Below are 25,107 nucleotides of genomic sequence, written 5' to 3' on the forward strand. Positions count from 1 at the left end.
CTCCGCTCCGGAGTGCCGGAGCTTGTTTTTAACTTGCGAGACTCGGCCGTATCTCGCTGTAGTGTGACTCCGGCCTAACAGTTGTAGAGATGTGTCTGCTGCTAGACCTCTGTGTGGCATTGACCTGGTCTCTAATCTGAGCTGCTGTTAGCCTGTGATTTCTGAGGCTGGTGACTCAGATAAACTTATCCTCAGAAGCAGAGGTGACTCTTGGTCTTCCTTTCCTGGGGCGGTCCTCATGTGAGCCAGTTTCTTTGTAGCGCTTGATGGATTTTGCCCCTGCAATTGGGGACACTTTCAAAGTTTTCCCAATTTTTCGGACTGACTGACCTTCATTTCCTAAAGTAATGATGGCCACTTGTTTCTCTTTACTTAGCGGCTTATTTCTTGCCATAATACAAATTCTAACAGTCTATTCAGTAGGACTATCAGCTGTGTATCCACCAGACTTCTGCACAACACAACTGATGGTCCCAACCCCATTTAGGCCGGCGTCACACTAGCGTGTTTTACGGACGTATAAGAGGTGCAGAAAATACGGATTGCATACAGTACAATGATTCTCTATGGCCCAGCTCCTATCTGCTGTATTTTACTGATCCGTATTATACGGTCTTCTACGGCGGTAGAAAATCGCAGCATGCTGCGTTTGTCAGCGTATTGCGCAAAAAAAATAAATAAAAAAATCGCCAATGAAAGTCTATGGCGGCGAGAAAAATACGGATTACACACGGACCAACAGTGTGACTTGCGAGAAATACGCAGCGGTGTTCTATAGAAAAGCCGGCAATTCAGTGCGGTGTACAGTAAAATCACACTGACAGGTTAGAATGGAATAGCTAAAATAAATGTGTACACACAGTATAGGGGTATATATATATATATATATATATATATATGTCAGTGAGACACATATTACATACAGCGCTAGATAGCAGAAAAGCTGGTAATTCAATTGTCGGCTTTTCCTATCTCCTTCTCAAACCCGACAGGATATGAGACATGGATTACATACAGTAAACCATCTCATATCCCTTATTTTATTACATATTCCTCTTTAGTGATGTAAGAAGTGTCTTGGTGTAAAATTTTGGGTCTCTAGCTATTAAATTAAAGGGTTAAATCCCGGAAAAAATTGGCGTGGGCTCCCACTCAATTTTCTCCGCCAGAGTAGTAAAGCCAGTGACTGAGGGCAGATATTAATAGCCTGGAGAGGGTCCACGGTTATTGGTCCCCCCCTTGCTAAAAACATCTGCCCCCAGCCACCCCAGAAAAGGCACATCTGGAAGATGCGCCTATTCTGGCACTTGGCCACTCTCTTCCCATTCCCGTGTAGCGGTGGGATATGGGGTAATGAAGGGTTAATGTCACCTTGCTATTGTAAGGTGACATTGAGCCAGATTAATAATGGAGAGGCGTCAATTATGACACCTATCCATTATTAATCCAATAGTAAAATGATTTAACCCCTTCAGATGGATTTACAGCGTGGGACAAGACAGTAACGACGGAAGGTATGGAATATTGTTGTTTGGTTTTTTTAACTTTGTTCCAGGTGACATGGGTCTTCAGGTGGATTAAGGCTGTGTGCACACGTAGGAAATGTGGTGCAGAATTTTCTGCACTAAATCTGCATCTCCTTTCAGAATCCGCAGGTGCGTTTTTTATGCGTATTTTTATGCGTTTTTTGTGCAGATTTTACCACTGTGGATTTCTATAATGGAGGGGTGCAGAAACGCTGCAGAACTGCACAAAAGAAGTGACATGCACTTCTTTGAAATCTGCAGCGTTTCTGCGCAGATTTTTCTGCACCATGTGCACAGCTTTTTTTTTTAACATTGATTTACATTGTACTGTAAATCACAGTGCAGTTCTGCAGGGTTTCAGGACTGAAACCGCAGCTCTTGGCAGAAAACGCAGGTCCTTTTTTGGTGCTTTTTTGATGCGTTTTTTTATGCAGTTTTCTAGCCAGAGTCTGTGTGTTTTCTAGGAAGTTTTTTAGGGTTAAAATGGCTGAAAATACCCTAACCCTACCCCTAACCCTACCCCTAACCCTACCCCAACCTTAGTGGAAAAAAAAAAAATTCTTTATTTTTTTATTGTCCCTACCTATGGGGGTGACAAAGGGGGGGGGGTCATTTACTATTTTTTTTTATTTTAATCACTGAGATATAACCTATCTCAGTGATCAAAATGCACTTTGGAACGAATCTGCCGGCCGGCAGATTCGGCGGGCGCACTGCGCATGCGCCCACCATTTTGCAAGATGGCGGCGCCCAGGGAGAAGACGGCCGGACGGACAACGGGACCGGGTAAGTATAAGGGGGGGAGATGGGGGCACGGAGAGGGAGGGGGGGGGGGGGCGTCGGAGCACGGGGGGGTGGCATCGGAGCATGGGGGGGTGGGATTGGGGCACGGGGGGGCAGCCACACTGCAGCGGTTCTGCACCACAAACCGCAGTAAAACCCGCAGATATTTTTTTTCATCTGCGGGTTTTACTGCGGCTTTCACCTCACAATGGAGGTCTATGGGTGCAGAACCGCTGCTGTTTTACAAAAAGAAGTGACATGGTACTTCTTTTTTACCGCAGCTAATCAGTGCGTTTTTTTTTTTTAAATTCAGGATCATGTGCACAGTGGGTCCTGTTTTCCATAGGGTACATTGTACTGTACCCTGCATGGAAAACAGCTGCGGAACCGCAGCGGCAAAACCGCTGCGTTTCCGCGGTAAAAAACGCACTGTGTGAACATGGCCTAAGAGTATAATAAAATATTAAAACACCATGTGTCTTTATTTCATTAAAATACTTTTTAATAATGTGTGTGTGTTATTATCCATTTGGTACTATTGGATTAATAATGGATAGGTGTCTTATTGACGCCTCTCCATTATTAATTAGGCTTAATGTGACCTTACAATAGCAAGGTGGCATTAACCCTTCATTACCCCATATCCCACCGCTACACGGGAATGGGAAGAGAGTGGCCAAGTGCCAGAATAGGCGCATCTTCCAGATGTGCCTTTTCTGGGGTGGCTGGGGGCAGATGTTTTTAGCCAGGGGGGGGGGGGGGGGGCAATAACCATGGACCCTCTCCAGGCTATTAATATCTGCCCTCAGTCACTGGCTTTACCATTCTGGAGGAGAAAATTGCACGGGAGCCCATGCCAATTTTTTCCGGGATTTAACCCTTTAATTTAATAGCTAGAGCCCCCAAATTTTACACCAAGACACTTCTTACATTACTAAAGAGGAATATGTAATAAAAGAAGGGATATGAGATGGTTTACTGTATGTAACCATGTCTCATATCCTGTCGGGTTTGAGAAGGAGATAGGAAAAGCCGGATAATATACATATATGTGTCTCACTGACATATATATATATATATATATATATATATATATATATATATATATATATATATATATATATATATATATATATATATATATATAAATAAATAACAGTATATATGTTTTAATGAATATTTGAGACCATGGATCCCTTGTATATCCGCATGTCCGTTTTGCAAACCTGCGAGAAAATCTTGCAGTACGGATGCCATACGGATTACATATGGAGGATGCCATGCGCAAAATACGCTGACACACCCTGCCTACGGATGACATACGGATCACCATTTTGGGAACATTTCTGCGTATTACGGCCGTAAAAAACGGACCGTATTTTCATACGCTGAGTGTGACGCCGGCCTTATAAGGCTAGAAATCCCACTTATTAAACCTGACAGGACACACCTGTGAAGTGAAAACCATTTCCGGTGACTACCTCTTGAAGCTCATCAAGAGAATGCCAAGAGTGTGCAAAGCAGTCATCAAAGCAAAAGGTGGCTACTTTGAAGAACCTAGAATATAAGACATAATTTCAGTTGTTTCACACTTTTTTGTTAAGTATATAATTCCACATGTGTTAATTCATAGTTTTGAAAGATAAAGCCGTGTGCACTACTACTAGTGGTGCCCAGGTAGGTTCCCACACCATGTGATACTAAAAGAAAGAACCTGGCACTCAACTTAATGCTCGTGAGATTTTAATCGTAGTAGCCAAAAAACGTTTCGGTCCTATATCTGGACCTTCATCAGTTACGTACTATGATGAAAGAGTGAATGACTGTAGTGTCATATAAGGCACAGCATGGTCTGCGTCTGGTATTTGCGCAGATAGGTTTAGGCACACAGATTGGACTTATTCACACTGATAGGTGCTGTGCTTGTGTCCAGACACGGAATCCCCGCGGGATTAAATGAGAAGGTGTGTCCAAACTTTTGATCTGTACCGTACCTTTCATAATTGTGACCAAAGACTTCTATGCTAACCTCATTGATGCACAGGATTTGTTTCCAAAATGCATCAGGCTTGTTCAGATGTTCTTTTGTATACTTCTAAACCTGAATTTTATGGTGAGGACGCAGGAGAGGTTTACTTCTGATGACTCTTCCATGAAAGCCATATTTGTGCAGGTGTCGCTGAACAGTAGAACAATGTACCACAACTCCAGAGTCTGCTAAAACGTTCTGAAGGTCTTTTACAGTCAAGCAGGGGTTCCGATCTGTCTCTCTAGCAATCCTATGAGCAGCACTCACTGGAATTTTGTTTGTTCTTCCAGACCTTATCTTGACCTCAACTGTTCCTGGTAACTGCCATTTCTTAATTATATTTCGAACTGAGGAAAGAGCAACTTAGCAAAGTGTTTATCTTCTTATAGCCTTCTCCTGCTTTGTGGGCCTCTATTTTTATTTTCAGAGTGCTAGGCAGCGGCTTAGAAGATCCCATGGCTGCTGTTTTTTGGCACAAGGTTAGAGGAGGCTGGGTTTTTATGAATGTGGGAAATTTATATCACCCGGCCTTTCCTAACGATCATAGTGAACAAGCCATAATCCTAACAGGCTAATTAAGGTCTGAAACCTTGGTCAAAGTTATCTGAGCACACAAATTTCCAAGGGTGAAAAACCTTTTGCATTAGCCTGTATTTTTTTTTTTGGCACGTTTTAAAATGTAAAAGGTGAAAAAAAATTCTGCCTAATGTGTCATCGTTAACTTTAGCGACCATGTAACTTTCAACTTGCTTACCTGTTCCCAACAAGTCATTTTTACCACTAGTGTCCAAACTTTTACTTATTACTGCCGACCACTAGGTGTCACAAACTCACTCCCTTAGCTCCGCTATGCAGGAGGGCTGTGGACGTGCGGCGAGGGCAGGGCTGTGGTGGCAGTGCGGCGAGGGCCGTGGTGGCGGTGTGGGCTGTGGTGGAGGCGCGGGGAGGGCCGGGCCGTAGTGGCGGTGTGGCGAGGGCTGTGGTGGAGGCGCAGCAAGGGCATGTTACTCACTCTCCGAGCAGTTCTCCTGTGTCCTTATCTAGGAGGCGAAGGCAGGAATCCAGGGAGGAGGCCAAGAGACACTGCGAGTCCTGACTGAAACTCACACACGTAATGGGGCCTAAAGAAAGGTAACAACATTGACCGGTCACTATAGGAAAAATGCTTGACTGGTAATCCCCTCATAGCCCTGTGAGCGCTCCTGTGTATGAGGTGTCCGCTCTGTAATCACACTGTCCATGCTGCTTTGCCTTCCTCCTCAGGACATGAGCTTGCTAGTAGGAGGCATAAAACATGGCTGCACACATGTCGGGTGCCGAGGCCGGAAATAAACAGGGGAACTTACTGCCAATATAATCCGCACACATCTCGCCCGCCCGCAGGTCGTAACGGCGAAGGTTCCCATCCACAGACCTAAGGCCGAAAAAACAGGATTTTTGGTTGCTTACCGTAAAATCTGTTTCTTGGAGCCTCCATTGGGGGACACAGGAACCATGGGTGTATGCTGCTGCCACTAGGAGGCTGACACTATGCAAATAAAAAAGTCAGCTCCTCCTCTGCAGTGTACACCCCACCGACAGGAAGTAGGATATTCAGTTAGTGAGAAAGCAGTAGGAGAAGCAACGTGTAAAAGAGAAAGAATAACAATATAATAATAATAAACTTTATCTACATAGCGCCAACAAACTCCACGGCGCTTCACAGATCAACAGTTTCAAACACTCAAAGAGTGTTCAAAGAACTCAAACGTATACAGTAAACAGAGCTGTTCAACTTGGGAGGGTGCTGTGTCCCCCAATGAAGGCTCCGAGAAACAGATTTTACGGTAAGCAACCAAAAATCCTGTTTTCTCTATCGTCTTTCATTGGGGGACACAGGAACCATGGGACGTCCCAAAGCAGTCCCTGGGGTGGGAACAGCAGAAAAACTCCATTCAGGTCGGAGGAATCACCACTGCCTCCTGCAAGATCCTTCCGCCTAGGCTGGCAACTGTCGAAGCGTAGGTATGGAGCTTATAACCCCCTTGGCAAAGGAGTGACCGGAACACTAGGTTGCCACCTAGCAAAGATGTAGGGCGGATGCCCCATGGTGTACCGCCCCGGAGGCGCCCACTGCCCGGAGCAGAGGGAGGAGTCACTCTGTTCTTGATCCGGTGAGCCTACAGAATGGCAGGTCTGATCCAGAGAACAATCGTAACCTTGGAAGCCGGCAGGCCTCTTGGCGTACCGTCTGGAATGACAAAAGACAGTCCGTCTTCCTAAAGAAGGCGGCCCTAGACAAATAGATCCTCACCGCCCTGACCAGGTCTAGCCTGTTCAGAGAATGCCCCAGAGAATCGATCTGAGCAGGACAAAGGTGGGAAGGACGATCTTATTCAAGTAAAAGGAGGACACCACCCTGGGAAGAAAAGGCGACGAAGGCCGTAAAACTACCCTATCCTGGTGAAAAACCAAGAAAGGGGCGACAGGAGAGAGCCACCAACTCCGAGATGCGTGGAGATGGCCACCAGCAAAGCCACCTTGCAGGACAGAGCAGACAGTGAGGCTCATGGAGAGGCTCAAGGGAGAAAGTCCACCGAGCCTCCAGAACAAGACTGAGGTCCCAGGGATCCACGGAAGTGTGGTACGAGGGAGCCGCATGCGCTACTGAAGAAAGGTTCTGATCTGAGAACGGGACGGATATAAATCTTCGTACCGTGAAAGCCAGTAGCGAAGGACCTCTGAAAAGGGACTTTAGAAAAAGGATGGAAAGGGTTGCTATCTGACCCTTCAGAAAACTAAGGGCAAGGCCAACATCAAGTCCCGCCTAGAGAGAACGGCCAAAAAGGAAGGTTTCAACAGCAAAGCTGTTAACCTGAGACACCAAGAACTCTGCGGCAGATGGGTCCCTAGTACAGAAGATCTGACCTGACTGGGGCCTCCAGTGAGAGTCCGCGAGGAGATAAACGATCTCAGCGAACCAGACCTTCTGGGCCAATCTGGTGCGGTCAGAATGACCGGCACCCCCTCCGCATAGATCTTCAACAGTCTGGGAAGAAAGGGGAGGGAGGAACAGAAAGGTAAGTACAAATGGCGACCCAGGAATGGTCAAGGTATCGGTATCCACAACAAGAGGATCGCGGACTTGGAAACAAAACGGTGGACCCTTCCTAAGCAGTCGGGCCGCCAGGAGATCCATGTCCGGAGTTCCTCATCCAAGGAAAATTTGAAGGAAGACCTCCTGAGTCGGGACCCCTGTCCTGCCGCAAGGCCCTCGCGGCAGAGAAAACACTGCGGCCTAGTTGTCCACGCCGGGGATATGCACTGCGGATAGTGCTGAAACCGTCGCCTCTGCCCAGAGGATCCTGGATACCTCCGCCATTGCCAAGAGACTGATTCCCTCCCTGGCGATTGACATAAGCCACAGCCGAGGCATTGGACGTCTGGATTCTGACTGGCAGACCTCTGAGAAACCTTTCCCAGGGACTCAGGGATAGAAGAAAGGCCCCTCTCTCAATGGTGTCGATCGGCGGAGAGGACCCTTGCTCCAACCAACGCCCCCTTCAATGACGGATGGCGAGAAAACGCACCCCAGCCGGGAAGGCTGGTGACCGTCGTCACCACCTGCCTTGGGGAAAACCGGACATGAGGAATGAGAGGGGATGACAGCCACCAGTTGAGAGGCTACTAGAATCTGATGGAAAGTCGGATTGGAGGGTCCAGAGACAGCACAGACGTGTCCCACTGAGGAAGGATGGCCTGCTGAAGTGGTCTCAAGTGGAACCGCGCAAAAAAGAACGCTTACAGAGCTGTCACCATGCATCACAGGAACGTCGTAGCTGAACGGAAGGAAGGCAGCCGAGGGCCCTGCAGAGAGCGAACCCCGTATGGAGAATTGCCCGCTTCTCAAGAAGAAAAACCCCTAGCGATGTCGAACAACATGCCTAAGAGGACGAGACGCTGACTCGGAACAAGACAAGACTTTGTTCTGTTGGCCAGCCACCAGAAACAGGACAGGGAGTCTAGGACGATGGTCAGACCCTCAGGGCCTGAGAGAGGGGCAGAGGCTTGATGAGGATTACTTCAAGGTATGGAATGAGCACTAAGGCCCCTGATCATCAAGGAAAATCAGGACATGGAGCAAGGCCTCTTGGATATCCATGTAGCACAGGAATTCCTGTGGGTCCATGGAAGCCAGGACTGAACAGAGGAACTTCATCCTGAAATGCCGCATGCGGAACCTTTTGTTCACTAAGTTCAGAGACAGAAAGGGTCGAACTGCGCCGCTCTTCTTCGGCACTACAAGCAGGTTTGGATAGGAGACCACTGAAAAAGGGCGCTGGAACGTGCGCCCTGCTGCGATGTGGCGCTAAGCAGCGGTGTAGAAATCATGGGCCCAGGAGCACCAAGATGGCGCCGGTGGGCGGGGAGTAAAGAGATTGTTGGGCGGGAGAAAGCCCGCCCGATGAAAGCGGAAGTGGACGGAGCGCGGCACCGGAAGTAGGCCCGGGCAGAAGCCGGGGCCTAAATTACAGGCCAGTGACCGCCGGAGGAGAGCCGTGGCGCCGGATCAGTGCGCCGAAGGTAGAAAAACAGCGCGGCAGCCTGCCAAGGCTGTCACGCTGGAGAGGATGGAGCGGCTGCTATGAAACACCCGCAGCGCCAGAGCAGTGCGCCGCAGGGAAAAGCGGCGCGGCAGCCTGAGAGGGCTGTCGCGCTGGAGAAAGAAGTGTGGCCCCATTAAAACCGCGGCGCCGGGGAAGCGCGCCGCTGGCCCCATTAAAAACCGCGGCGCCGGGGAAGCGCGCCGCTGGCCCCATTAAAGCCGCGGTGCCGGGGAAGCGCGCCGCAGAAAGAACGGCAGGACAGCTAGTCAGGGCTGTCTCACTGGGGAGAGTGGAGGAAGCGGCACGGCAGGCTGTAAAGGCCCTGTGCCGGAATAGAAGGCAGAGGGGGCTGCATGGGAACAGTAATCCCGGGCCGTGCTGCGCAATCTGGGAGCAAGCGACGACCAGGTAATCTGGGAGCCCTAGCCAGAACCCCCCTTGAAAGATTTGGGATGGGAAATACTCACCTCAACTTCCCACGTCGATACTAACCTGAAGAGGAATGAGACGTCCAGGAAGCTGTGATGGACGTCCTCGTCTCCTCCAAATGACAGGCTCTGGAAGGCGAGTGGGTGGGGGACGGAGCCAGGACCGGACTTCTGAGCACGCTGGTGTGCTAGGATTATGGTCCTGCTGTGGGATCTATGAGGATACGGGGTGGCAGTACACGCCGTACTCATAGTCCGTATTGTGGGACTACAGGTGTGACTGTTCACCCTGTATCCCTCCGGAAACCTGAAAAGAAACGACGCACATTGAGGTAGATAAGGGTCTAATGAAAGACCCGTGTCCACCTCCTACTGACACTAAGCTAAACTGAATATCCTACTTCCTGTCGGTAGGGTGTATACTGCAGAGGAGGAGCTAACTTTTTTATTTGCATAGTGTCAGCCTCCTAGTGGCAGCAGCATACACCCATGGTTCCTGTGTCCCCCAATGAGGCGATAGAGAAAGAGAAGTCACAGAGTGATGAGACTCCCACTACAGGGTAAGGCCGGAGTCACACTACAGATACGGCTGAGTCTCGCAAGTTAAAAACAAGCTCTGGCACCGGCACTCCGGAGCGCAGCGTGCGGCTCCATGTATTGCTGTGCGGCCGCACGCTCCGCTCTGGAGTGCCGGTGCCAGAGCTTATTTTTAACCAGCGGGACTCGGCCGTATCTCGCTGTGTGTGATCCCGGCCTAACAGAGGAGCAATGTCACCGTCTGCTCCTCCCGCTATAGGGTAACACAGAGGAGCAATGTCACCGTCTGCTCCTCCCGCTATAGGGTAACACAGAGGAGCAATGTCACCGTCTGCTCCTCCCGCTATAGGGTAACACAGAGGAGCAATGTCACCGTCTGCTCCTCCCACTATAGGGTAACACAGAGGAGCAATGTCACCGTCTGCTCCTCCCACTATAGGGTAACACATAGGAGCAATGTCACCGTCTGCTCCTTCCACTATAGGGTAACAGAGGAGCAATGTCACCGTCTGCTCCTCCCGCTATAGGGTAACAGAGGAGCAATGTCACCGTCTGCTCCTCCCGCTATAGGGTAACACAGAGGAGCAATGTCACCGTCTGCTCCTTCCACTATAGGGTAACAGAGGAGCAATGTCACCGTCTGCTCCTCCCACTATAGGGTAACACAGAGGAGCAATGTCACCGTCTGCTCCTTCCACTATAGGGTAACAGAGGAGCAATGTCACCGTCTGCTCCTCCCGCTATAGGGTAACAGAGGAGCAATGTCACCGTCTGCTCCTCCCGCTATAGGGTAACACAGAGGAGCAATGTCACCGTCTGCTCCTCCCATTATAGGGTAACACAGAGGAGCAATGTCACCGTCTGCTCTTTCCACTATAGGGTAACACAGAGGAGCAATGTCACCGTCTGCTCCTCCCGCTATAGGGTAACACAGAGGAGCAATGTCACCGTCTGCTCCTCCCACTATAGGGTAACACAGAGGAGCAATGTCACCGTCTGCTCCTCCCGCTATAGGGTAACACAGAGGAGCAATGTCACCGTCTGCTCCTCCCATTATAGGGTAACACAGAGGAGCAATGTCACCGTCTGCTCTTTCCACTATAGGGTAACACAGAGGGGCAATGTCACCGTCTGCTCCTCCCATTATAGGGTAACACAGAGGAGCAATGTCACCGTCTGCTCCTCCCACTATAGGGTAACAGAGGAGCAATGTCACCGTCTGCTCCTCCCACTATAGGGTAACAGAGGAGCAATGTCACCGTCTGCTCCTTCCGCTATAGGGTAACACAGAGGAGCAATGTCACCGTCTGCTCCTCCCATTATAGGGTAACACAGAGGAGCAATGTCACCGTCTGCTCCTCCCGCTATAGGGTAACAGAGGAGCAATGTCAACGTCTGCTCCTCCCACTATAGGGTAACAGAGGAGCAATGTCACCGTCTGCTCCTTCCATTATAGGGTAACAGAGGAGCAATGTCACCGTCTGCTCCTCCCATTATAGGGTAACACAGAGGAGCAATGTCACCGTCTGCTCCTTCCACTATAGGGTAACACAGAGGAGCAATGTCACCGTCTGCTCCTCCCATTATAGGGTAACAGAGGAGCAATGTCACCGTCTGCTCCTCTCACTATAGGGTAACACAGAGGAGCAATGTCACCGTCTGCTCCTCCCACTATAGGGTAACACAGAGGAGCAATGTCACCGTCTGCTCCTCCCATTATAGGGTAACAGAGGAGCAATGTCACCGTCTGCTCCTCCCACTATAGGGTAACACAGAGGAGCAATGTCACCGTCTGCTCCTCCCACTATAGGGTAACACAGAGGAGCAATGTCACCGTCTGCTCCTCCCACTATAGGGTAACACAGAGGAGTAATGTCACCGTCTGCTCCTCCCACTATAGGGTAACAGAGGAGCAATGTCACCGTCTGCTCCTCCCGCTATAGGGTAACAGAGGAGCAATGTCACCGTCTGCTCCTCCCGCTATAGGGTAATACAGAGGAGCAATGTCAACGTCTGCTCCTCCCACTATAGGGTAACAGAGGAGCAATGTCACCGTCTGCTCCTCCCACTATAGGGTAACACAGAGGAGCAATGTCACCGTCTGCTCCTCCCACTATAGGGTAACAGAGGAGCAATGTCACCGTCTGCTCCTCCCGCTATAGGGTAACAGAGGAGCAATGTCACCGTCTGCTCCTCCCATTATAGGGTAACACAGAGGAGCAATGTCACCGTCTGCTCCTCCCACTATAGGGTAACAGAGGAGCAATGTCACCGTCTGCTCCTCCCGCTATAGGGTAACAGAGGAGCAATGTCACCGTCTGCTCCTCTCACTATAGGGTAACACAGAGGAGCAATGTCACCGTCTGCTCCTCCCGCTATAGGGTAACTGAGGAGCAATGTCACAGTCTGCTCCTCCCACTATAGGGTAACACAGAGGAGCAATGTCACCGTCTGCTCCTCCCACTATAGGGTAACACAGAGGAGCAATGTCACCGTCTGCTCCTCCCACTATAGGGTAACAGAGGAGCAATGTCACCGTCTGCTCCTCCCACTATAGGGTAACACAGAGGAGCAATGTCACCGTCTGCTCCTCCCACTATAGGGTAACAGAGGAGCAATGTCACCGTCTGCTCCTTCCATTATAGGGTAACAGAGGAGCAATGTCACCGTCTGCTCCTCCCGCTATAGGGTGACAGAGGAGCAATGTCACCGTCTGCTCCTCCCACTATAGGGTAACAGAGGAGCAATGTCACTGTCTGCTCCTCCCGCTATAGGGTAACACAGAGGAGCAATGTCACCGTCTGCTCCTCCCACTATAGGGTAACAGAGGAGCAATGTCACTGTCTGCTCCTCCCGCTATAGGGTAACACAGAGGAGCAATGTCACCGTCTGCTCCTCCCACTATAGGGTAACAGAGGAGCAATGTCACTGTCTGCTCCTCCCGCTATAGGGTAACAGAGGAGCAATGTCACCGTCTGCTCCTCCCACTATAGGGTAACAGAGGAGCAATGTCACAGTCTGCTCCTCCCACTATAGGGTAACACAGAGGAGCAATGTCACCGTCTGCTCCTCCCACTATAGGGTAACAGAGGAGCAATGTCACCGTCTGCCCCTTCCATTATAGGGTAACACAGAGGAGCAATGTCACCGTCTGCTCCTCCCGCTATAGGGTAACACAGAGGAGCAATGTCACCGTCTGCTCCTCCCGCTATAGGGTAACACAGAGGAGCAATGTCACCGTCTGCTCCTCCCATTATAGGGTAACACAGAGGAGCAATGTCACCGTCTGCCCCTTCCATTATAGGGTAACACAGAGGAGCAATGTCACCGTCTGCTCCTCCCGCTATAGGGTAACACAGAGGAGCAATGTCACCGTCTGCTCCTCCCACTATAGGGTAACACAGAGGAGCAATGTCACCGTCTGCTCCTCCCGCTATAGGGTAACAGAGGAGCAATGTCACCGTCTGCTCCTCCCACATAGGGTAACAGAGGAGCAATGTCACCGTCTGCTCCTCCCGCTATAGGGTAACAGAGGAGCAATGTCACCGTCTGCTCCTCCCACATAGGGTAACAGAGGAGCAATGTCACCGTCTGCTCCTCCCGCTATAGGGTAACAGAGGAGCAATGTCACCGTCTGCTCCTCCCGCTATAGGGTAACAGAGGAGCAATGTCACCGTCTGCTCCTCCCACTATAGGGTAACAGAGGAGCAATGTCACCGTCTGCTCCTCCCGCTATAGGGTAACACAGAGGAGCAATGTCACCGTCTGCTCCTCCCACTATAGGGTAACAGAGGAGCAATGTCACTGTCTGCTCCTCCCACTACAGGGTGACAGACATAAGGAAGGAGGATAATGGGACGCACCCGGCCAGGATCTCATGGTCAGACACTTTGATGCTGGAAATCCCATCTTTGGCCTCATCCAGGATCTGTATGGCTTCCGGTCTGCGGGATCGACAGTCCCAGCACCTGATAGAAGAGTCTATAGATCCTGAGAGATCAGAGAAGAGTGACATTTAGTGCTCAGGAGGACACCCGCCATATCACGTCACCCCGCCCTTCAGTGCTTATGATACGCCCGCCATATGACATCATGCCGCCCTTCAGTGCTCAGGAGGACGCCCGCCATATCACGTCACCCCGCCCTTCAGTGCTTATGATACGCCCGCCATATGACATCATGCCGCCCTTCAGTGCTTATGATACGCCCGCCATATGACATCATGCCGCCCTTCAGTGCTCAGGAGGACGCCCGACATATCACGTCACCCCGCCCTTCAGTGCTCAGGAGGACACCCACCATATCACATCACGCCGCCCTTCAGTGCTCAGGAGGACGCCCACTATGTCAAGTCACCCCGCCTTTCAGTGATCAGGAGGATGCCCGCCATATCACGTCACCCCGCCTTTCAGTGATCAGGAGGATGCCTGCCATATCACGTCACCCAGCTCTTCACAAGACAGACGCCATAAGAGCGAAGCAACCGGAGGGGCAGAAAATCTCACAACCAAAGGAACAAGATGGATGTTACCTGATATTATCACAGTGGACTCCTCGTTAAACGCCACGCAGTTCACTTTCTGCAGAGAGAGACGTAGACGCCACTGTCACCACACCATCGTATCACAACAAATCGTGTGTGGAGGCGGAAGGTTACACTCAAAGTCATCTACCCCCAAAAAGGACATCTAGCGGCTGCCATGATTACTGGGGAGGATGTGCTGCCATCGGCTGATCGCTGCCATGTGTACAGAGGAAGATGTGCTGCCATCAGCTGATCGCTGCCATGTGTACAGAGGAGTATGTGCTGCCATCAGCTGATCGCTGCCACGTGTACAGAGGAGGATGTGCTGCCATCAGCTGATCGCTGCCACGTGTACAGAGGAGTATGTGCTGCCATCAGCTGATCGCTGCCACGTGTACAGGGGAGGATGTGCTGCCATCAGCTGATCGCTGCCACGTGTACAGAGGAGGATGTGCTGCCATCAGCTGATCGCTGCCACGTGTACAGAGGAGAATGTGCTGCCATCAGCTGATCGCTGCCACGTGTACAGGGGAGGATGTGCTGCCATCAGCTGATCGCTGCCACGTGTACAGAGGAGAATGTGCTGCCATCAGCTGATCACTGCCACGTATATAGAGGAGGATGTGCTGCCATCGGCTGATCGCTGCCACGTATATAGAGGAGGATGTCCTGCCATCGGCTGATCGCTGCCACGTGTACAGAGGAGAATGTGCTGCCATCAGCTGATCACTGCCACGTATATAGAGGAGGATGTGCTGCCATCGGCTGATCGCTGCCACGTATATAGAGGAGGATGTCCTGCCATCGGCTGATCGCTGCCACGTGTACAGAGGAGAATGTGCTGCCATCAGCTGATCGCTGCCACGTATATAGAGGAGGATGTGCTGCCATCAGCTGATCACTGCCACGTATATAGAGGATGTGCTGCCATCGGCTGATCGCTGCCACGTATATAGAGGAGGATGTCCTGCCATCGGCTGATCGCTGCCACGTGTACAGAGGAGAATGTGCTGCCATCAGCTGATCACTGCCACGTATATAGAGGAGGATGTGCTGCCATCGGCTGATCGCTGCCACGTATATAGAGGAGGATGTCCTGCCATCGGCTGATCGCTGCCACGTGTACAGAGGAGAATGTGCTGCCATCAGCTGATCGCTGCCACGTGTACAGAGGAGGATGTGCTGCCATCGGCTGATCGCTGCCACGTGTACAGAGGAGAATGTGCTGCCATCAGCTGATCGCTGCCACGTGTTCAGGGGAGGATGTGCTGCCATCGGCTGATCGCTGCCACGTGTACAGGGGAGGATGTGCTGTCATCGGCTGATCGCTGCCACGTGTACAGGGGAGGATGTGCTGCCATCGGTAGCAGGGAGATGGCTCTGTGGCCGGGACTCAGCAGTGAAGCTACAGTTTGTAGAAACATTACAATATTACCAGATTCAGCTTTGCGTTGATGCAGCCTAAATTTGGGGAAGATTCCCTTAGTACCAGTGACAAATGTGGAGCAATCACCCATAGCAACCAAAGTTTTTAGAAAAGTAATGGCAACGTCCTGATTGGCTGCCAGGGATGACTACTCCATTTCCATTGAACTCAGTCATTTAGCGGCTGGTACTACACCATTAATGTAAAGTACCGCTCACCCCTGCGTGTCCCCGAAACTTCCGAACCACCTGACCCTGCGCCACATCCCACAGGACAACGGTTTTGTCTGAGCTGCAGGAACAGATCTGGCTGTTGTCATAGGACCTGAAAGAGACATAAAATGAGGAACCCACTAAAAAAGCCCACATGGGGGCCACAAAGCAGCCACACTAGGGGCCCCGCTCATCCATTCAATACAAGGAAAGAACATGAAGGTCAATGAGACAGTGTAATACAACTTCTTCCCAGGAGAGGGCAGTCAGTACTGCCGCCACCAGACAACTGCGGGGTTCGGGGGTCCTCATAGTGGACTGCAATCACTGGGGATTCCGGACAACGCTGAATACAATGTATCAGACCCTGAAGACGTTATCATCTGATGTCAGCAGGAATGATTGTATCACCGGACAGCAACAAGGTAAGAAACGGACACCGATCATTATAAGGGGGACCAGGCAGCATGATCTGGAGCAGCGGATCTTACAGATCCCAGAATGGATCCACTGTTACCCTCACACCACCCCCAGCTATAAGACCTGTAATGACGGACGGTTACCCTGCGGCGTCCAGCACCTCGTATCCGTGCCCGCTGTACGTCTTCAGCAGGGTGCCCTTGTGCGGATTCCACAGCTTCAGAGACTTGTCACTGCCACACGTCATACAGTAATTACCGTCCACTGCCGACCACAAGGAGAGAAGGGTCACAGGGAGTCACACAGCCAACAGGGAGGAGCTATGTGACATGGAGTCTGCCCCTCCCACCACACGGTGACAGGAGGGAGGAGCTATGTGACATGGAATCTGCCCCTCCCATCACAGGGTGACAGGAGGGAGGAGCTACGTGACATGGAGTCTGCTCCTCCCACCACAGGGTGACAGGAGGGAGGAGCTATCTAACATGAATGGAGTCTGCTCCTCCCACCAAAGGGACACAGTCAACAAGGAGGAGGGATGCCACGGTGACAGACGATGATGGGCAGGAGCGAGGTCGTCAGGGCGACAAACAACATGTATGAGCGAGGTCATCGGGGAGACGGAGGAGGAGCGAGGTCATCGGGGAGACGGAGGAGGAGCGAGGTCATCGGGGAGACTGAGGAGGAGCGAGGTCATCGGGGAGACTGAGGAGGAGCGAGGTCATCGGGGAGACTGAGGAGGAGCGAGGTCATCGGGGAGACTGAGGAGGAGCGAGGTCGCAGGGGAGACTGAGGAGGAGCGAGGTCGCAGGGGAGACTGAGGAGGAGCGAGGTCGCAGGGGAGACTGAGGAGGAGCGAGGTCGCAGGGGAGACTGAGGAGGAGCGAGGTCGCAGGGAAGACTGAGGAGGAGCGAGGTCGCAGGGGAGACTGAGGAGGAGCGAGGTCGCAGGGGAGACTGAGGAGGAGCGAGGTCGCAGGGGAGACGGAGGAGGAGCGAGGTCGCAGGGGAGACGGAGGAGGAGCGAGGTCGCAGGGGAGACGGAGGAGGAGCGAGGTCGCAGGGGAGACGGAGGAGGAGCGAGGTCGCAGGGGAGACGGAGGAGGAGCGAGGTCGCAGGGGAGACGGAGGAGGAGCGAGGTCGCAGGGGAGACGGAGGAGGAGCGAGGTCGCAGGGGAGACTGAGGAGGAGCGAGGTCGCAGGGGAGACTGAGGAGGAGCGAGGTCGCAGGGGAGACTGAGGAGGAGCGAGGTCGCAGGGGAGACTGAGGAGGAGCGAGGTCGCAGGGGAGACGGAGGAGGAGCGAGGTCGCAGGGGAGACGGAGGAGGAGCGAGGTCGCAGGGGAGACGGAGGAGGAGCGAGGTCGCAGGGGAGACGGAGGAGGAGCGAGGTCGCAGGGGAGACGGAGGAGGAGCGAGGTCGCAGGGGAGACAAAGGAGGAGCGAGGTCGCAGGGGAGACGGAGGAGGAGCGAGGTCGCAGGGGAGACGGAGGAGGAGCGAGGTCGCAGGGGAGATGGAGGAGGAGCGAGGTCGCAGGGGAGAATGAGGAGGAGCGAGGTCATCGGGGAGACGGAGGAGGAGCGAGGACATCGGGGAGACGGAGGAGGAGCGAGGTCCTCGGGGAGACGGAGGAGGAGCGAGGTCATCGGGGAGACGGAGGAGGAGCGAGGTCATCGGGGAGACGGAGGAGGAGCGAGGTCATCGGGGAGACGGAGGATGAGCGAGGTCATCGGGGAGACGGAGGAGGAGCGAAGTCATCGGGGAGACGGAGGAGGAGCGAAGTCATCGGGGAGACGGAGGAGGAGCGAGGTCATCGGGGAGACGGAGGAGGAGCGAGGTCATCGGGGAGACGGAGGAGCGAGGTCGCAGGGGAGACGGAGGAGGAGCGAGGACATCGGGGAGACGGAGGAGCGAGGTCGCAGGGGAGACGGAGGAGGAGCGAGGACATCGGGGAGACGGAGGAGGAGCGAGGTCCTCGGGGAGACGGAGGAGGAGCGAGGTCATCGGGGAGACGGAGGAGGAGCGAGGTCATCGGGGAGACGGAGGAGGAGCGAGGTCATCGGGGAGACGGAGGAGGAGCGAGGTCATCGGGGAGACGGAGGAGGAGCGAGGTCATCGGGGAGACGGAGGAGGAGCGAGGTCGTCGGGGCGACAGACGATGAGGGGGAAGGGAGAGGTCGTCGGGGTGACAAACGACGAGGGGAGGGGTCGAGGTCATCGGGGTGACAGACGATGAGGGGAGGGGTCGAGGTCGTCGGGGTGACAGACGATGAGGGGAAGGGGGAGTTCATCGGGGTGACAGACAATAGGGAGGAGCGAGGTCATCGGGGTGACAGACAATAGGGAGGGGTCGAGGTCGTCGGGGTGACAGACAATAGCGATGTCGGGGGCACTCACCGTTGAAGCGCACGGCCCGCACGGCCCCCTGGGCACACAGCAGCCTGCGGTGCAGGTATCGGGGCAGCTCCGGGGGTCTCGGTTTAGGTGCTGGGAAGGACATGGCGCAGGAGCGGCTCCTGTAAGTAATGGGGGTACAGAGGTGATGGCTGTGCCAGGATCACACAGCTGGGGCCCTCTACAGTGACAGGGGCCCCGCTGGGGGCAGAATTACCATCTGGTACTATGGAGAAGTGAGATGACTGTACTGAAGACCGATCTGGCCATGCTGGGACTTGTAGTCCTTCGCTCACCTTCATTCAGAGTCTCTGAGAGCAGCAGAGAATGCTGGGCCTTGTAGTTCGTGCAGCAGCTGCTGTGAATCGATCATGTGACCCTACGCGCCGATCGGGTGTAAACAAGACCATGTGTTTCGGAAGCACTTCCGGTTCGCCCGGACTTTTTTTTTTTTTTTTTTTACTTCCTGTCCCGGCGCCGGAAGTTCCCTGATCAGGAGGAGATTGGTGAAATTACACGGAAAGGAGAGAACATGACCGGGAATATCGGGAGCGACCCCAGGAGGGCGGCCAAGGTGCAGAGGTGAGGCGGTGGGGGGCAGCTGCGGACAGACTGCGGCAGAATGGACACGGAGGGGTTAATGGCAGTTATTAATGCGGGGAGGGGCGCGCAGGAGGATGGAAGACGCTGATTGGCTGCAGTGGTCACATGACACAGTGACAGTTCTCCCCTGTGGATGGTACCAGAGGACAGTATGGCGGCTCTGTTCATTATACCTTTTGTATTATGTCCGTCACTCCTGGACGGATCCGTCCTGTACATGGAGGCTGCTGAATGGAAGGTGGACCCGTATTGTGCTGCAAGGGTTAATCCTACAAGTAAAAATGACCCCTCCCCCAAATCCAAAGTGTAGAGGATAACCGGCCAGGACCCTGCGATTGGGGCTGTGGACGGCTGGGGCGGACCCTGGAGCGGGGGCTGTGGACGGCAGGGGCGGACCCTGGAGCGGGGGCTGTGGACGGCAGGGGCGGACCCTGGAGCGGGGGCTGTGGACGGCAGGGGCGGACCTGGGAGCTGTGGACAGCGGGGGCGGACCTGGGAGCTGTGGACGGCGGGGGCTGTGGACGGCGGGGGCGGACCTGGGAGCTGTGGACGGCGGGGGCGGACCTGGGAGCTGTGGACGGCGGGGGCTGTGGACGGCGGACCTGGGAGCTGTGGACGGCGGGGGCGGACCTGGGAGCTGTGGACGGCGGGGGCTGTGGACGGCGGACCTGGGAGCTGTGGACGGCGGGGGCGGACCTGGGAGCTGTGGACGGCGGGGGCTGTGGACGGCGGACCTGGGAGCTGTGGACGGCGGGGGCGGACCTGGGAGCTGTGGACGGCGGGGGCGGACCTGGGAGCTGTGGACGGCGGAGGCGGACCCGGGAGCGGGGACTGTGGACGGCGGGGGCGGACCCGGGAGCGGGGGCTGTGGACGGCGGGGGCGGACCTGGGAGCTGTGGACGGCGGGGGCTGTGGACGGCGGGGGCGGACCTGGGGGCTGTGGACGGCGGGGGCGGACCTGGGAGCTGTGGACGGCGGGGGCTGTGGACGGCGGAGGCGGACCCGGGAGCGGGGACTGTGGACGGCGGGGGCGGACCCGGGAGCTGTGGACGGCGGGGGCGGACCCGGGAGCGGGGACTGTGGACGGCGGGGGCGGACCCGGGAGCAGGGGCTGTGGACGGCGGGGGCGGACCCGGGAGCAGGGGCTGGGGGCGGACCCGGGAGCGGGGACTGTGGACGGCGGGGGCGGACCTGGGGCTGTGGACAGCGGGGGCGGACCCGGGAGCGGGGACTGTGGACAGCGAGGGCGGACCCGGGAGCAGGGGCAGAGCTGGGGCTGTGGACAGCGTGGGCGGAGCTGGGGCTGTGGGGGTGGACCCGGGAGCAGGGGCTGTGGACGGCGGACTCGGGGGCAGAGCTGAGGCTGTGGACAGCAGGGGCGGAGCTGGGGCTGTGGACAGCGGGGGCGGACCCGGGAGCAGGGGCTGTGGACGACGGGGGCGGACCTGGGAGCGGGGGCTGTGGACGGCGGGGGCGGACCTGGGAGCAGGGGCGGAGCTGGGGCTGTGGACAGCGTGGGCGGAGCTGGGGCTGTGGGCAGCGGGGGTGGACCCGGGAGGGGGGGCTGTGGACGGCGGACAGCAGGGGCGGAGCTGGGGCTGTGGACAGCGTGGGCGGAGCTGGGGCTGTGGGCAGCGGGGGTGGACCCGGGAGGGGGGGCTGTGGACGGCGGACAGCAGGGGCGGAGCTGGGGCTGTGGACAGCAGGGGCGGACCTGGGGCTGTGGACAGCAGGGGCGGACCTGGGAGTGGGGGCTGTGGACGACGGGGGCGGACCTGGGAGCGGGGGCTGTGGGCGACGGGGGCGGACTCGGGAGCTGGGGCCGTGGATGGCGGGGTGGACCCAGGAGCGGGGGCTCCAGTCTGTGTGACTGTCGAATATCTGAGTGCTGCGTTCTGCTTCTCTGCAGTCCTATAGATGATTGGGGTAGAGGGTGGTCCCAGGTCTGCCCCCAATCTCAGGTTCACCAGCTCCGCCCCACTGTGCAGAGCACCAATCTCAAGCTCAACAATCCCAGATCCTTTAACCCGGGGGTGTCAAACTGCATTCCTCGAGGGCCTCAAACCATGCGTGTTTTCAAGATTTCCTTAGCATTGCACAAGGTGCTGGAATCATTCTCTGCAGGTGATTAAATTATCACCTGTGCAATGCAAGGAAATCCTGAAAACATGACCTGTTTGCAGCCCTCGGGGAATGCAGTTTGACAACCCTGCTTTAACCGTTCCTTGTAGGACATACATTGCAGTCTGCTCACCATCCTCGTTGCTCTTCTCTGAAGTTGCTCCAGTTTTTCGATGTCTTTTTTAAAATGTGGAGCCCAGAACTGGACACAGTATTCCAGATGCGGCCTGATCACGGAGGAGTAGAGGGGGAGAATTACTTCACGTGATCCAGACTCTACGCTTCTCTCACTACACCCCTGAACTGTGTTTGCCTTTGTTGCTGCTGCATCACACTGTTGACTCCTGTGCAGTTTGTGGCTTCCCAGCTGATGTTGAGAGGGAAGGATCACGCATGCCGCAGGTCACTGTCCGATCTGTTCTCAGAGCAGATAAGCAGCCATTACTGACTCCCCGGCATACCAGGCTGAGGCCATGGTGGATATATGGAGGGAGCGCCCAGTGCTGACTCTTTTTGGGATTTATGGGGTCCTTTAGTGTTATAGTAACAGCAGCCGACATCATAGTGACACGGTGTGTACAGGAGTTTGGTATCACATGAAATGTATAAAGTAAGAAAGTAAAAAACAAACAAACCGTAATTTGGAATTGGGGCGCAGCATCGGTGGTCTGTGTGGCGGGTGGGGGGACCGGTGCTCTGGGTGGGTGAGCAGTGCTCTGTGCCAACTTCTGCTGCTTCTTTACCGCGTGCAGCAGTCAGTGTGGGGGTCCCATCCCCGCCCGTCACGGTATAATTGCCCCTTATCTGTATGATCTCCTTCTCCAGGGACACATAATCCGGGGTGACCCTGCTATTCCGGGAATAGGGCGGACACGTATATCCCATATAAGCCTCCGTGCGGCCGAGCACCGGGGGATTCATGGCTTCTCTGAGTCATCGGACAGTTGATCCCGGCTCGGGTTTATCTTTTTATTCCATGTTGCTTTTTCGCAGCCCAGAACTGAAGGCTGTAATGTAATATGTCTATCGCCCATCTGCTCTGCGGGGAACACAATCTATTGCTCCCTGTTATCAGCCATCTCCAGCAGGGGCGAGGCGATAGGTAGCACAGTAGAACTTTCTACCTGCACCTTCCAAATACCCCAGTGTATGTTATGGGAGACCCCATACTGCCTGTCTGTTCTGCATGTCCTAGTTTCCATCCTTCCTACCTAGGCGGCCATGTTTCCCAGATATCGTATGGCCCCTACCATTGAAGCCTCAATCTTGGGATTAGAAAATCATGGCTGCTTTCTTCTAATACAGCGCCCCCTCTGTGCACAGGCCAGGTATGGTATTGCAGCTCAGCTGTAAGTCCACACCAGATGCAGACAAGGTTGGCGCTGCCATATTCTCCTAACTCTGGACCATAACAGTGAGTATCACATGAGTAATCACCTTATGTCTGATTTAGGTATAAGCCCCCCACCTCGGAGAACTCGCCCACGCTGGACGACCCGACCCCAGACTACATGAACCTGCTGGGAATGATCTTCAGTATGTGCGGCCTGATGCTGAAGGTGAGTGTAACCTATAGACATGCGTGGCAGTGAGCTCTGCTTATGTGGGAGGTAGCACTACAACTCTCAGCATGTCCTGACAGCGGGGAGTGCTGGGAGTCGTAGTGAAGGCTCGAGTACAGGGGAACCGTCGATCGCGTCCCGTTTTTTTTGCTTCTGTTTTGGGTACATGGATCAGATTGTCAAGCCCTGCTGGGAGTTGTAGTTCTTCAAGAACAGATGGGTACTATATACTTATAATGTCATGTCCCGCAGCTGAAGTGGTGCGCCTGGATCGCCGTCTATTGCTCCTTCATCAGCTTTGCCAATTCCCGCAGCTCTGAGGACACCAAGCAAATGATGAGCAGCTTCATGTAAGTGGGGGAGATGGCGTCCATTATTCTGGTGAAGGTCACTTCCCCTTTAATTATTTGCTCTTCGTCCTCGCAGGTTATCGATCTCCGCCGTGGTCATGTCTTATCTCCAGAACCCGCAGCCCATGTCTCCTCCGTGGTGACGGCCGTCCCGGCGCCTCTTTACTGTCTGTTTTTAGAATAAAGGCTGATGCCGCACTGTGTGTACAGAGTCTTATTCTACCTGCAGGGTCCTGGCTGGCGCCTCCCCCTGGTGGTGAGACGTGGCGGCACACCGATCTGGTGCCGTCACCTTCATCCCCTGCGGACTGTGGATGGGGTCACGGTTATAAAAATAAATAAATCGAAGCATATTTGGCCTGAACTAGTCCGATCTGCGGAAATATACAAAGTTATATGACCCAAATGGGAAAGAAAATAAAAATAACGTGGGACTGCGACACGGACGTTCTAAAGGGGCCGCATCTCCGCCCCTCAAAAATAAGAGTCATGACTAAAGGAACAAAGGAAGGAAAAAACAGGAAAATGAAAATATTCGGGAATCTCCGCTCACCCCCGGTCAGGAGCGCACCGACACTGCAGTACTGAGGGACCAGCCGGGCTGTGGGGTCACTGCAGGGCCAGCATGGTGGGCCTGACCTGGGAGGAGGGGAGATATCCGTCTGCTCGGGCATGCTGGGTGTTATAGTCCCTCACGGTGGCCTGCTGCTGGAGTCTCCTGCACTCCTGAGGTGAGCAGAGACGAGTTTGCCGAGTGGCAGTGCTGCATAGCTGTCATGTTCATCCAGGACTCCCTGGTTCAGGCCCCATGTGAGTGAAGACGGGTGAGGTAATAAGCTAAACAGGACGGACCGTGGGGAGTTAGGACGGGTGGGCGCTGTGGTGATGGCGGTATAACCGGGGACCGCATACTCGCTGTACACCGGCCACTCCCGCCCCGTGTGGCAGAATCCGGGTACTGCTCTGGTATCAGCTGCTGTCTGGTCATGTGACCTTCACACTATTGGCTAGTGAGCAGCTGGGGGCGTGGTCTGGCAGAATCACATGACTGTGAATCCCCGCACCGGTAATACGGTGGTGACAGTAGTGATGGAGCGCTGCTGGCACCGGGGGCTGCTCGTCCTGCTGCTGCTGCTGGGAGCGGTGCACCGGGGGAGCGGCTGCGGACCGGAGGCGAGTGACCCCATTATCCTGCTAACTTTACGGCTTCTCACTAAAGCAGGAAGCAAAGACTGATATGGTGTCTATGAGGAAGGAGGAGAGGGGCGCAGTGTACTGAGGAGAGGGGCGCAGTGTACTGAGGGGAGGAGGAGAGGGGCGCAGTGTACTGAGGAGAGGGGCCGTGTACTGAGGGGAGGAGGAGAGGGGCGCAGTGTACTGAGGAGAGGGGCCGTGTACTGAGGGGAGGAGGAGAGGGGCACAGTGTACTGAGGGGAGGAGGAGAGGGGCGCAGTGTACTGAGGAGAGGGGCCGTGTACTGAGGGGAGGAGGAGAGGGGCGCAGTGTACTGAGGAGAGGGGCCGTGTACTGAGGGGAGGAGGAGAGGGGCGCAGTGTACTGAGGAGAGGGGCCGTGTACTGAGGGGAGGAGGAGAGGGGCACA

General features: G+C 54.5%; 3 protein-coding genes across 3 annotated transcripts in view; 2 read left to right on the forward strand and 1 right to left on the reverse strand.

The window, feature by feature from the left end:
• The window catches only part of WDR83 (WD repeat domain 83), a 30,638-nt gene extending 11,332 nt beyond the window's left edge, over positions 1 to 19,306 (reverse strand). The window contains exons 1-8 of the mRNA XM_069767253.1: positions 19,166 to 19,306; positions 18,873 to 18,991; positions 16,616 to 16,736; positions 16,059 to 16,164; positions 14,421 to 14,469; positions 13,753 to 13,879; positions 5,685 to 5,752; positions 5,351 to 5,459 (exon numbers count right to left, since the gene is read on the reverse strand). Coding sequence (XP_069623354.1) covers positions 5,351 to 5,459; positions 5,685 to 5,752; positions 13,753 to 13,879; positions 14,421 to 14,469; positions 16,059 to 16,164; positions 16,616 to 16,736; positions 18,873 to 18,975 — 683 coding nt within the window. The 5' untranslated portion in view covers positions 18,976 to 18,991; positions 19,166 to 19,306. The remainder of the gene's footprint in view (positions 1 to 5,350; positions 5,460 to 5,684; positions 5,753 to 13,752; positions 13,880 to 14,420; positions 14,470 to 16,058; positions 16,165 to 16,615; positions 16,737 to 18,872; positions 18,992 to 19,165) is intronic.
• Positions 19,307 to 19,318: 12 nt separating this feature from the next.
• WDR83OS (WD repeat domain 83 opposite strand) lies at positions 19,319 to 23,703 on the forward strand. Its single transcript, XM_069767254.1, has 4 exons — positions 19,319 to 19,451; positions 23,047 to 23,152; positions 23,408 to 23,505; positions 23,582 to 23,703. Exons 1-4 carry the CDS (start codon positions 19,402 to 19,404, stop codon positions 23,646 to 23,648), a joined length of 321 nt encoding a protein of 106 aa, XP_069623355.1. The 5' UTR covers positions 19,319 to 19,401; the 3' UTR covers positions 23,649 to 23,703.
• Positions 23,704 to 24,518: 815 nt separating this feature from the next.
• Positions 24,519 to 25,107, forward strand: part of MAN2B1 (mannosidase alpha class 2B member 1) — a 32,835-nt gene continuing 32,246 nt past the window's right edge. Inside the window, exon 1 of the mRNA XM_069767247.1 lies at positions 24,519 to 24,678. Within this exon, the coding sequence (XP_069623348.1) occupies positions 24,550 to 24,678 (129 nt within the window). The 5' untranslated portion in view covers positions 24,519 to 24,549. The remainder of the gene's footprint in view (positions 24,679 to 25,107) is intronic.

The sequence above is a fragment of the Ranitomeya imitator genome, chromosome 4 (assembly GCF_032444005.1).
Source record: "Ranitomeya imitator isolate aRanImi1 chromosome 4, aRanImi1.pri, whole genome shotgun sequence".
NCBI lineage: Eukaryota > Metazoa > Chordata > Amphibia > Anura > Dendrobatidae > Ranitomeya > Ranitomeya imitator.